The 12,589-nt window shown below is 37.9% G+C and overlaps 1 protein-coding gene across 2 annotated transcripts in view; it reads left to right on the top strand.

Annotated features, from left to right (window-relative positions):
• Window positions 1-12,589, top strand: part of UNC13C (unc-13 homolog C) — a 476,401-nt gene that overhangs the window by 292,972 nt on the left and 170,840 nt on the right. For both annotated transcript variants that reach the window (XM_043493368.1, XM_043493369.1), the window contains one exon: window positions 2,148-2,276. In XM_043493368.1, the coding sequence (XP_043349303.1) occupies window positions 2,148-2,276 (129 nt within the window). The remainder of the gene's footprint in view (window positions 1-2,147; window positions 2,277-12,589) is intronic.

Genomic DNA, 12,589 nt, shown 5'->3' with positions numbered 1-12,589 from the left:
CATGAATGGAAGTTGTTCGTAACTCTGAAATGTTCATAACTCTGAACAAAACATTACGGTTGTTCTTTCAAAAGTTTACAACTGAACATTGACTTAATACAGCTTTGAAACTTTACTGTGCCAAAGAAAAACACTGCTTTTAACCATCTTAATTAAATGAAACAAGCACAGAAACAGTTTTCTTCCCTTGGGAAATCTTTTTTTAAACTTTCCCTTTATTTTTTAGTAGTTTATATTTAACACAGTATTGTACCGTACAGTATTTGTTTGTTTATTTTGTCTCTGCTGCCTGATTGCATTCTTCTGGTTCCAAATGAGGTGTGTGGTTGACCGGTCAGTTCGTAACTCTGAGGTTGTACTGTATGTAACAGTTGTATTTAAAAAAAAGAATCTCTTGTTCAGTTTTGCTCCTTTGCCACCCTGAAACTAGCTTTGCTCCTGTCATCTTTCTGGCAGAGCGCAGACCCAATGTAGTTTTCCTGCCTCCAAAGCCAGTCAAAGATATCCTCTACTATCCGGTGACTTTTGATATTGAATGGCTCAAACACTTTGCCTTTGGGTTTTCATCTCTTCAATGCTATGAACAACTGCTTTGCAAAGAGAACCTTTCACTGGTGTCAGAACTCCAGAAATTGCTTTTCTGATGGAGAAGTTACACCGGAATTAATGCTTTACCTTTAAGAGCACACAGCTGCAAATATTACTCACCTGGTCTGTCAATTCAGTGTTCTGTTAACTTTTTATCGTTGTTCATTAACAAGAAGCCAATAAAATAAAAATCATTCTACTGGAGAAAGCTAAAAAAAAACCCAATCGCTAACATTTGTTTAAACTCAGTTAAAATTAGGTTTAAAGCTTCTCCGCTGGAGTAGGATTAGAGCTAGGTTTAGTGAACAGAATAAACTGAAAATCAAACAAAAGCAGCTGAGATGCCTAAGGTATTTATCAGGACGAATAATGTTTCCTATTGGAAACTGTGTCCTAGTATTATTTTAAACATCAAAACAAAGTTAATGACATTAGGCCAAAACCTACTTGCCATAGATATACAAGCGGTCAACGTCAAGGTGATCATGAATAAGGTGAGCAAGATTTCCCCATGATAAGGAAAAGATACACATTGCAAACTTGACACCATCAAATTAGGCCTGAATAAAGACTGAGAGTGGCTGGGTCACTACAAAAAAAAATTTTCCCTCTGTTGATATTCATCCCTTCTTGTCAACTGTTGGAAATGGTCCACATCCACCCTAATTGGCCTTGTTAGCACTGACTCCCACAACTTGGTAAGGCAACTCCCATCTTTTAATATGCTGTATATTTATACCTGCTTACTGTATTTTTCACTACATGCATCTGATGAAGTGGGTTATAGCCCACGAAAGCTTATGCCCAAATACATTTGTTAGTCTCCAAGGTGCCATAAGGACTCCTCATTGTTTTTGCTGATATAGACTAATACACCTACCCCTCTGAAATTGCCTCACCTGGCTCAAAATATAGAAACACAAATCAAAATTTTCAATTTTTGTTAATCTAATAGTATGTTAACAAACACATCCTATTAGTAGCAAGAATAATATTTCAGGAACATTTATGAGCTTCAGTAATGGACTAGAACTGTATTGGGCTCGGTGCTGTACAAACACAGAACAAAAAGATGGACTATTGATGTGAAACTCATGTTAAGTATATGTATTTTAATGGATAGGTTATATGTTTATAGAAATCAATGCTTTAAAAAATATGTAGCTGTTTGTGCACTAAAGCAATGATTCAAAAGACCATTCCTATTTGGGAAAACATTTAAAAATGTGCTTAGCTGCTTTCCTGAATAAAGACCTAAAGGCAAGATCATGCAATCACTTAAGCATGTATTGTACTTTCCTCATGTGAATAATCCTATTGAAGTAAGCTTCAGTGTGGGACTACTCCTATGCTTAAAGTTAAGCATGTATTTAAGTACTTCTCTGGACTGAGGCCACAGTGCATAAATCTATGTAATTTTTCATATTGATCTTTATTATATTTTATTGCTCCCAATGCTGCATTGGACAGATAACTCACTACACATAATTTACACATTTTTCTAGTCCAGCTGTTTCTGAAATTCTCTTATTTTCTGATTTTATGAAATATTCTATAAGGTCCTGGAATTGCAGAGTCCACCTCGAGCCAGCATGGTGGTTAAAGACTGTGTCAGAGCTTGCTTAGACTCTACCTACAAGTATATTTTTGATAACTGCTATGAACTCTATTCCCAGCTAATGGATCAGGTAAGACCAACCTTGGAATTTCTTGATCCCTTTGTTCATTATTTTTTGTTGGTTTATTAAGACAGGTGGCAATACAATAAATACAGAACAAAAAGAAAACACTTGTCCAATACATTCAAATAGTCCCATTACATATAAGGACCCTGCCTAATTCTGTTATATCTGTAGGGGAAGGAGTAAGAAGGGAGGAAACAAGGTATAATAAACTCACGGATGGGTTATGAACACTACAATAATTAACCTAGATGAGTATCAAAATGAATATGAAAATGTCAATCCAAAAATCTATTTCCTTGCATGGGGCAAGAAAGGAAAAATGTCCATGACTTTATGGAAGAGGAAATTAGATTTGATTACTGTATGAGGTCTGTAATTGGAAAATGAAAAAAATCCCATATTTCTTCAAACAATGTAATGGCTTCATCCAGAGATTTGTTTTTCACTAAACTGGCTATAGGGAAACAGTGTTATAACCATTTGCTAAGAGTGGTATGCTGTCTGTCTTGTGCCTTAGATTTGTATTTTAACAACTAAGATACATGCTTGGGGACCACATTTTGTATTTACCTCAGGAGAAGGGAAGTTCGAAACTGTTATTAAAAAAGGATGGTATTACTGCTAGAAAATTTTTGAATAAGGGCCTATCAAATCTTAGAAATCAATACAAAATAATATAGCCTTTGTGATCTTCCAAATACTACCACAAGCCCTTGTAAATGTCACTTTTTTCTGTAAAGTGCTCAGTACATTTGATAAATGTTAAAATGATTAAGTTCACACCTCTGACCTACAAAAATACCAATGCCTTTATAGAACACCATTGCTTTCCCTGTGTATAATTTGTACGATTCCTTTGCCCTGTTGTGAATGTTTGACTGTAAATGATATTTCAGTGACTATTCCCACTTTGGAAAGAGTAAACTATCCAGTTAGGAAAAGACATATATGTTGTAGAGTGTTTCCCGTATAAGAACATGCATATTATATGCAATTAGACACAGCAAATCGTTATCCAAAAGGAAACTTCAGTCAGACCCAAATACATGAATTCTGACATGCCTCCATCTGAGTTCAAGGAGAGCAATGCATTGAGTCCATGTTGTTCTGAAATGAGAAAGGACTGGTTATGTTGTTTGAGTCCTGTTTTATGAGCAAACAAATTTATCTCTAGATATCAAACCTTGGGTGAGATAACCTTTCAATAGTACTCTTGAGCAAAACATTTCCTCTCCAAAAATCAATGGAGTGCATTGAAACGCATTAAGGTCTGTCTGATAAAACATAAGAATCAGTAACTTTAAGCCTCCAAATATATAAAGGGTGTATATATCGAAAGAAATACTTCACATTTTTATTTGTTCACCCTGGAGGAGTTATTGACTATTTTGTCAATACTGAGAATGTTTCCTTTTACACTAGAGCCAAGGACTTTTTTATATTGTGCTGAAAAAAAGGCGTAGAAAGGTTGTGATGGAAGCGCCTCATGTCTTGATATTGTAACACCCACACATTTCTCAGAGCCCTGTGATAACACACCAAGAAATGTTAAGGATACAGCACTGAATCTCCATTTTCACTTACCATGAAGATATAATTTCATAATACCTGTTTTGTTTGCTTTCTATAAATAAAGTATGAAAATCTAAATCAAGTCTCATTCAAATATTAAAGTGTCTGTTACAGCATTATTTAAATACTCCTATGAAAAGAAGATGCATGTGATAAGACAAGCTGCACTGCATCAGTGATTTTGAGAGGGAGGCTTCCAGTAGCCCACTCTGCCTCTGTGGACCATAAGGTTAAGGCCCCAACTCAGGCAGATAGTTAGGCACATGCTTAATTTCAAGTGCATGTTTAAGTCCCATTGAATTGGAGAGGTACTTTCCTAAATCAGGGCCTGCAGGAAGAAAAGAATGTTCTCAGAGAGAACTTTTTACTGCAGTATTAAAACTATTTCTCTGTGTTGCACCATCTGTGTATAATGTATCGCTGTTTCTTAAGAAACAGTCGTTTTACTACTGGACTACTAGAAAAAATAATTTTACTATTCCAATGAAAAACTCTCCAAGTTAAATGACAGAAAACAAAGAGTAGGAATAAGTGGGCAGTTTTCAGAATGGAGAGAAGTAAACAGTGGTGTCCCCCAGGAATCTGTACGGGGACCAGTGCTGTTCAACATTTTCACAAATGAATTGGAAAAAGGGGTAAACAGAGAGGTGGCAAAATTTGTCAGTAATACAAACTTACTCAAGATAGTTAAGTCCAACGCAGACTGTAAAGAGTTACAAAGAGATCTCACAAAACTAGATGCCTGGGCAGCAAAATGGCAGATGAAATTCAATGTTGATAAATGCAAAGTAATGCACATTGGAAGACTTAATCCCAACAAAATGATGGGGTCTACATTAGCTCAAGAAAGAGATCTTGGAGTCATTCTTGGATAGCTCTCTGAAAACATCCACTTAATGTTCAGTGGCAGTCAAAAAAGCTAACAAAATATTAGAAACCATTAGAAAAGGGATAGATAATAAACACAGAAAATATTATAATGCCACTACATAAATCCATGGTATGCCCGCACTGTGACACTACACCCCATATTCTTCATTGTAATATTATTATGAGCATGGCATAATGATGATGTATTTTGTGAAAGATAAGGCATGTTCATTGAAAAGGTTATGAATTACTGAATATGATTATCCTACTTGTTTGCATACATCATTTTGGTATCTGAAGTTAGGAATATTGTCTATATATCTACTACAAATGTGTTTACACCTGGGGAACACCCACTAGGCAAAAAACTGTCAGTCTAGATAGCTGGTTGGGAAGGGCCATTAGGGAGAACAATAGGTCTTAGAAGAAGATAATCTCCCATTGAGGAGCCTTCCTGAGGAACTACAAAGAGCCTCTGAGTCATGGCTGTTATAACAACACTACAGGAGCATGTGACCAGATCACCTGGTACTGGATTCCATCTTGGAATACCAGTGTTTTTCCACTGAAAGGCGTGGGAACCAAGCTTGGAGACAAAGGGTTCCTGCCATTTGCAAAAGCTATTTAAGGCAGTGGAGTGACATCATCGAGGTTCTTCACTGACTCCCTGCCCAAAGGAGACTCTTGAAAACACCTGAGGAACTAGGCTGAAGTGGGGGGAAGTGCTGGACCCAGGCTAGAGGGGTTTCTAGCCTGTGAAAGGAATACCTGGGGTTGCAAGCAACAGCAGCTGGCCCCTTAAGAATCTCTGCAACCAGCTTAAATCATCATTTACGGTGAGAATGTACTACTCAAATCCAATCTCTTTAGTATATTAAACTTAGATTGCATTTTTGTTTATTTGCTAGATAACCTGTTTTGATCTGTTAGCGATCCCTTAAAATCTATCTTTTGTAGTTAATAAATTTATTTTTGCTTTGTCTAAAACCAGTGTGTGTGTGTGTGTGGGAGTCATAACTTGTGGCAGAAAGCTATGTATATTCCTCTCCACATCGAGGGAGGGGGCAAATTTCATGAACTTACGCTGTACAGTTCCCTGTGGAGTTCAAAATGGTATAATTTTGGATTTACCCTCCAGAGGGGGGTGTGCACTTAAGTAGGTGGGCAGTTTCTTAGGTGAAGCCTTCCCATGCAGAGATGATGTCAGCGTCTGTATATAGCTGTAGCTGGGTGTGTCCCAACCCTTATTTGTGCTGGAGGGAGCTTGAGGGTCTGTCACAGCAGGACAGTGTAAAGGGAGCCAAGGCTGGTGGGTCAAGCAAGCTCAGTGGTACCCCCCAGTTCCAGGTGGTACCCCAGGGGAAGCTCGTCACACACACACGTTGAATGCTGCGTGCAGTTCTGGTCTCCCCATCTCAAAAAAGATATATTGGAATTGGAAAAGGTACAGAAGAAGGCAACAAAAATTATTAATGGTGTTGAACAGCTTGTGTATGAGGAGAGATTAAAAAGACTAGGACTTTTCATCTTGGGAAAGAGACGATTAAGAGGAGATATGATAGAGGTCTATAAAATCATGACTGGTGTGGAGAGAGTGAATAAGGAAGTGTTCTTTATTCCTTCTCATAACACAAGAACCAGGGGTTACCCAATGAAAATAATAGACAGCAGGTGTTGTGAGAGAATTAACAGACCTCTAATTCCTATGGCTTTGTGGTAGTTTATCCTGGCCTTGACTCGTCGTTTGGCAAGATAAGTAACTATTGTGAGAAAAGGCCTGGAGCTAGCAAATTTTTGTGTAAACATGTTATCGCACGAAGGTTAGATTTAAATACAATCATAGTAGGTTTTGCTCATTGGCTGCAGGACTCTGTGCACGAGGATAACGGGACCTACTGATTCGTGGAGGGGTTCGGGCACGAGGGCTGCATGCATTACCCATTCATATATATATGGTGTGTAGACAATGCATAGGGTCCCCCTCTGACTAGCAGGGGGGCACCACGCTCAAGCGTAATAAACAGAAACTTTGCAAAGATTGATGAGTTGTGACTCGTTTATGTGCCTCAGCCTAGACCCAATTTGTACGTGACCTATGTAGTATAATTCGCTACTCTGATAATAGCGTGGCCTCTGTGGTTTAATTCGTAACACAGGTTTAAAACAAACAAAAGGAAGTACAATGCATAGTCAACCAGTGGAACTCATTGCCAGGGGATGTAGTGAAGGCCAAAACTATAACAGGGTTCAAAAAAGAACTAGATAACTTCATGGAGGATAAGTCCATCAATGGCTATTAGCCAATATAAGCAGGGATGCAACTCCATGCTCTGGGTGTCCCTAGCCTCTGATTGCTGGAAGCTGGGAGTGGATGACAGGGGATGGATCACTCAGTTGACTGTACTGTTCATTCCTTCTGAAGTACCTGGCATTGGCCAGAAGACCGGATACTGGGCTAGATGGACTATTTGTCTGACTCAGTATGGCCATTCTTATGTTCTGAGAATATTGGAGCCAAAATCCAATTGAAAGTCAATGGGATTTAGAATAAGTGTCTGAATCCCTTTTGAAAATGATATTACTCCTAATTCAGTTAAGCATTGTACACAGAGCACTGCAATGCCTGCATACCTTTTAAAAATGTGGGCCTTGGTCACTTTTGAAAATGGGACTTGCATACTTCTGAAAATTTGTCTTTATATTTCTATGGAAAGATAAGGATATCTCAGATTTAATCTCTTCAAACTAAATCTGTTATTTTCATAGTTTACCTTTATTTTTTCCTGTTTCCCAACCAGCTGTACTTGCATATACAATCTAAAGGGTTGAGATTCCCTATAGGTGAAATAAATTCAGTGTAGACAGCTCCCTTTGGCCTAGTCAGTGCCCCAGAATTGTGGCCCTGAAAGGCATGGTGGAATGGTTAGGTTGGAGCCTTTGATTGATGTATTTGTCAGGGGATGGGGATAGTGACATAGGCCAAGCCTATGATCTTTACAAAGGATTTTAATGTATTTGGGAAGGTGCTAAAATACTTAAAATCTCATGGCACTTGGAACAGTGTTTTTTGGAAGAAAGTACTGTATGGCTGAACATTTGAACATAGCTGCTCCTTAAATTTCTGTAAGATGTAAACTTTGCTGAAGTTTTTGCTGTTCAGTATCCATCTCTGCAGAATCAACAATAGGAGTTGTAGGAGGCTAGTTGTAAATTACTAAGGAAAATATACTGAGTATTTCTCCACTAAGTTGCTCTTCTATCAAGGAAACAATCAATCCTTGAACTCCAAATTTCTCCTGACTGCTCAGAAGTCATGGCAATATCATTTGGGACACAAGATGAGTCACTGAATGGATTAGCATTGTCTCAACCTGAAAATAATATACAAAGCAGTATGTACAGGAAGAAATGGGTTCTAGTGATTTAGAGCAAGAGATGGATAGAGAATTCTTAAAGTCAATGGAACTGACTTCTCATGTGCTTAAAGTATAGGCACACGTGTTTCCAGGAGCAGCACAATAGTGGTTTTCCAGCAATATGATTCATTGATGCAATTCTGCTTGATATTAGCCATGATGTCTGCTTCCATTGTGGAGATCATGTCATCTTATGCTGTGAATTTTGGAACAGTGACTGTATGCGGCAGTGGTATCAACCCAGATTTCATTAAAAAGTTTTAAACTGATTTGTCATTTCTTGTTATTGATTTCTACCACAGGGCAGCAAAAAAGTTCTTAAATTATTTGAATTCCTATTAAGGTAGCTGGAATTGATCCTCATTTCAGTACCTTGAGACCATTGGATAAAACATGCAGATAATTTAAGTATAATTTGCAAACCATAAAGAATATTCATTTCTTATGCATTGTGTTGTTCTAAAGTACAAAACTCTACTCAGATGCCTAGCCTTTTCTTTCTTTGTTTCCTTGAGATTGAAATAATGTACAAAATACAAAAGAGAAGGTTTTAAAAACACTGAAACTACTGAACATTTCACAAAAAGGGTTATGTGGGACCAGATCCTAGGGCATGATCATGTTGCAAATATGCAGGACCTGAGATGGGGTGGGAAAGATTCCTGTAAACTATTCCATGGCTTCTGGAACTCATAAATTAATAATGAATCAGTCTTTGACTGAGTGCTTGTCTGTGTATTTATTCTGCACCAGATTAAATTGCACAGTGTGTAACAGTCTGAGTTAGTAGGAGGAACAGTTGCTGAGCATCATAGCTTTTTGCCATATAACTATTCTACCGCAGTCCTGAAGCCATCTCAGGCAGAAATGACCCCCTGAATAACTTAGAGAAGCCAAATAGCGGCTTTAAATTATGTTTGCTACAGCAGCCTACAGAGACACTGGCACTGGCTGAGGATCACAGGAGTGGATCACATTCTGCCTCCATATACTGTCACCCACACTATGTTCTGCCAGGTGGGGAGGAACTGGAGGAATTGCTAGAAGGTGAGGAGCCCAGGTCATTCAAAGAGGTTTTTGCTCTAGGTGAAGAAAAAAAAATCAAGAACCACAACAAAAGAAACATTTAGCATAGACACAGCCGCTACAGGCAATGAGCATGTAATAGTGTAACCCAGTAGTGTCAAACCCTGACACCACAGAGCAATGGGTTGGACATTAAATGAGATTTCAAGGTTTCAAATTTTTTCATTCCACATTGCAACAAAAATTAAACATTTTAAAAAATTTTCACAGAGAAAGAAAGAGAGACCCCAAAATATTGCAATGGTTAGGGCACTCACCTGGGATGTGGGAAACCCAGCTTCTAGTCCCTGCTCTGCCTGATTCAAATTCTTGGCTATTCTAGGGTGAGTCTATCTCTCTCTGTCTCTCATTTTGATCAGAAATTCCATCCTGGACCACAGTAAACTTTCTGATGAAAGTTTAATCAAAGCCAAAACCAATACATTTCCACTAAAAGTTTCAATGAATCAGCATTTTCTGATGGAAAAACTTTTCTCAATAAATTCCTGACCAGCTCTGTAGAGCATTGATATTCCTGCAGCTCCACTAAACAAAAATGATCAAAACTTTTGCACAGATTACTATACAAATGAGAACCAGAGGACTTTAGTGCACTGTGATATGAGTTATGCCCATCTAAGTCCAGTCACCTTTCATTTATTATCATGGGGATAAAGGTAGTGTATAATTTAAATATAGGAAGTGAGGTGGTTAACCAAAATAGTGAATCTTGGATCCCTATTCTTTCCTTCAGTAACTCCCATTGACATCAGAGAGTTCCTGTGGAGAAGAAAGATTTAGTCTTTTTCCTCTAGCCCAACATGCACTGGGGATTCTTTCAAAAGTTTGATTAAAAAAATCAGACAGCCAAAGTATGTGATAGGTATTTGAACCTCTGCAGATTCATCTCCAGTTGAAGCTGCCTTTTTCATGACTTTGGATGAGTTTCGAAGGGGATCCATGGATCCACAAGAGTTTAGAAAATCCATTGCATGATTAAGACATGGTTCTTTGTTCCCCTTCATACTGCAGCATTTTACCTCCTCTGCTCAATTCTCTTGTTTTTGTTTTTCTCCTTTATCCTATAACCATTATACTGAATGTTGATGAGTAATCCTCAGAAATTAGTCTTACAGTGGAATCACTTACTTTTTTTTCCTACTTGGATGCAGTTCTATTTATTTTATTTTCTTCAAAAGAACAAGAGGTGGGAGGGGAAATAGTGGGCTTGTAGAAAAAAAACTGCCGGAGAGGGCGGGAGAAGATATTTTGACACTTCTGAAATTAATAGCAAATGGTAATAAGTAACTAAGCATGATGTACATCTGTAATTATTTGGTTTAACTTTGAGAAGGTGGATCCATGTATGGAGCCTTCCACTCTCCTCCTCCTCACCCCCCCCCCCGCCTTTGTTGTTCATTAAATCTCTCAAACCTCAGATAGCTGATCCTTGACATACCCTTGGCTTGATTTGTGTGCTACCAGGCATCTAGTTTTAAAATGTAGTCTTATTTTAAATTTGTTGTTGCCCTTTATTTTTAAAATCGCATCTATATTCTCTGAGTGTTTTTATTAAGATCTCATTTGGTTTATAAGTGTTATATAAACTGTACATTTGATTACCAGATTAATTTTGTCAAACACTTATGTCTTTAGTTAAAATGCTACACATTTTCCCTGGCATCTTGTACCCAATACATTAATCATGAAGCAGGCTTTGACTAAGCGCTTATACATGCATTTATTCTGCAACAGATTAAAGTGCTCAATACGTAACAATGTGAGTTAGTAGAGGTAACAGCTGCTGAGGGTCGTAGCTTTTTGCCATATGACAGTCACATTTCATTGTTAACATTTACTTTGCATCAGTTGCAATCTGGTCTGTTCAACCAGCACTGCCATTGCACTATGCCCAGTGTAAATAAGTAGGTTTTACCACTATATTCCTGCCATTTAAGTAAAATAGTTAAAGTTGAATATGAACCGAAATCCATTTTATTAGTCTTATTATCACTTGGCATTATGGTACCATTTAAAGCTACATGTGTCTAGAAATCTCATTCACTTTCCTTTGTGTGATTTTGAAAAATAGACACTCTGGTTTAGCAGGTAGTTCCAAAGAAATAGGAATGTTACAGTTTTTCAGTTTTTCTAAAGAATGAGAAATTAGTTTAGAGTGACACCTTTATCTAAGTTTTTTTTTAGGGCATCAGGGTAGGCAAGTTGTCATTAAATATTATCTCTTACCGGGGTGCCCAACCTACAGCCTGCGCCCATACGTGGCCCACCAGAGCATTTCATAAGGCCAATGACCTACTTCAACATAATATACTAAAGGCCGATTCATTGGCATTTTGTCATCATGTTTAAATCATTTGAGTTTACACAAGTGTGTAACTAGGCAATACTCTACATAGAATCAACCTAATTAACTACATGCAAAACAAGCTAAACTTAACATATAAATCAATACAGGTGACTGTCAATCTTATTAAAATATGTAGACTCTCTTTGGCTCACACAAGGTTGTGATATATGTGGCCTTTCTCTGTAATAAGATTGAGCACCACTGTCTTACACAATTATTTTAAACCACTGTATTCCAAAGCGAGCAAAGAGAGTACCTGAAATAAAAAATTCAACGAATATTCATTCAGATAGAAAATTGAATTAACTTTGGCTTGGCTGTGTTACACTCCGCCTTATGTTCATTTTCTGCAGATATTCCAGTGGATGAGTTTGCTGGCAGTAATGTTATCAAAACAAACAGTCTGAGAATTATGCAGTTATAAGCAAGAATAAATGTTAAGCAAAGTTTAGGGAATAATAGCAGCAAGCAAATTTTGAAAATAGCTAAATTGAAAACATTTAACATAATTGAACATAATTTTAATAACTGGCACTAAAAGCCTCTATTACATCACAGGTGGCAGAGTTATTTTCAGGAGACTAGATTTAGTAGGGAGATGGTTCAGAAGGCATCCAAATGATGCACTTTCTGTGGTTTTCCTGAGCACTGGTGTTGAAATGGTGAGCCTGGCTTAATGTGTGCCCTTCTCTATAGTTCGCCTACCAGTATGATAACGTTGAGCTTTGCATTCTTATTTTAGTTCTGTACACAGTGTAAGCATACAAGCCACTGACCACTGTAATGCTGTGGGTGCTCTATGAAATCCCGGTAGGCAGCCAATTGTCTTATGTGCTGCCATAATCATAATAATAAGCAATAACAACCAATATACCCTTGGCCTCATGCTTGCTTCCCTTGCTCTGACTGCTCCCAAATTCCAGTCCCAGGTCACAAACATTCTTGATCCACTTCTCTCCCAGGCACATGCTACTTCCCCATGAACTCTAAGTGAGAGGAGAGGAAATGGTGCTGCAGTTGCATAA

The sequence above is a fragment of the Dermochelys coriacea genome, chromosome 10, assembly GCF_009764565.3.
Source record: "Dermochelys coriacea isolate rDerCor1 chromosome 10, rDerCor1.pri.v4, whole genome shotgun sequence".
NCBI classification, from domain to species: Eukaryota; Metazoa; Chordata; order Testudines; family Dermochelyidae; genus Dermochelys; species Dermochelys coriacea.
Note: the sequence above shows the minus strand (reverse complement) of the source record. Positions and strands in the feature narration are given on the sequence as shown.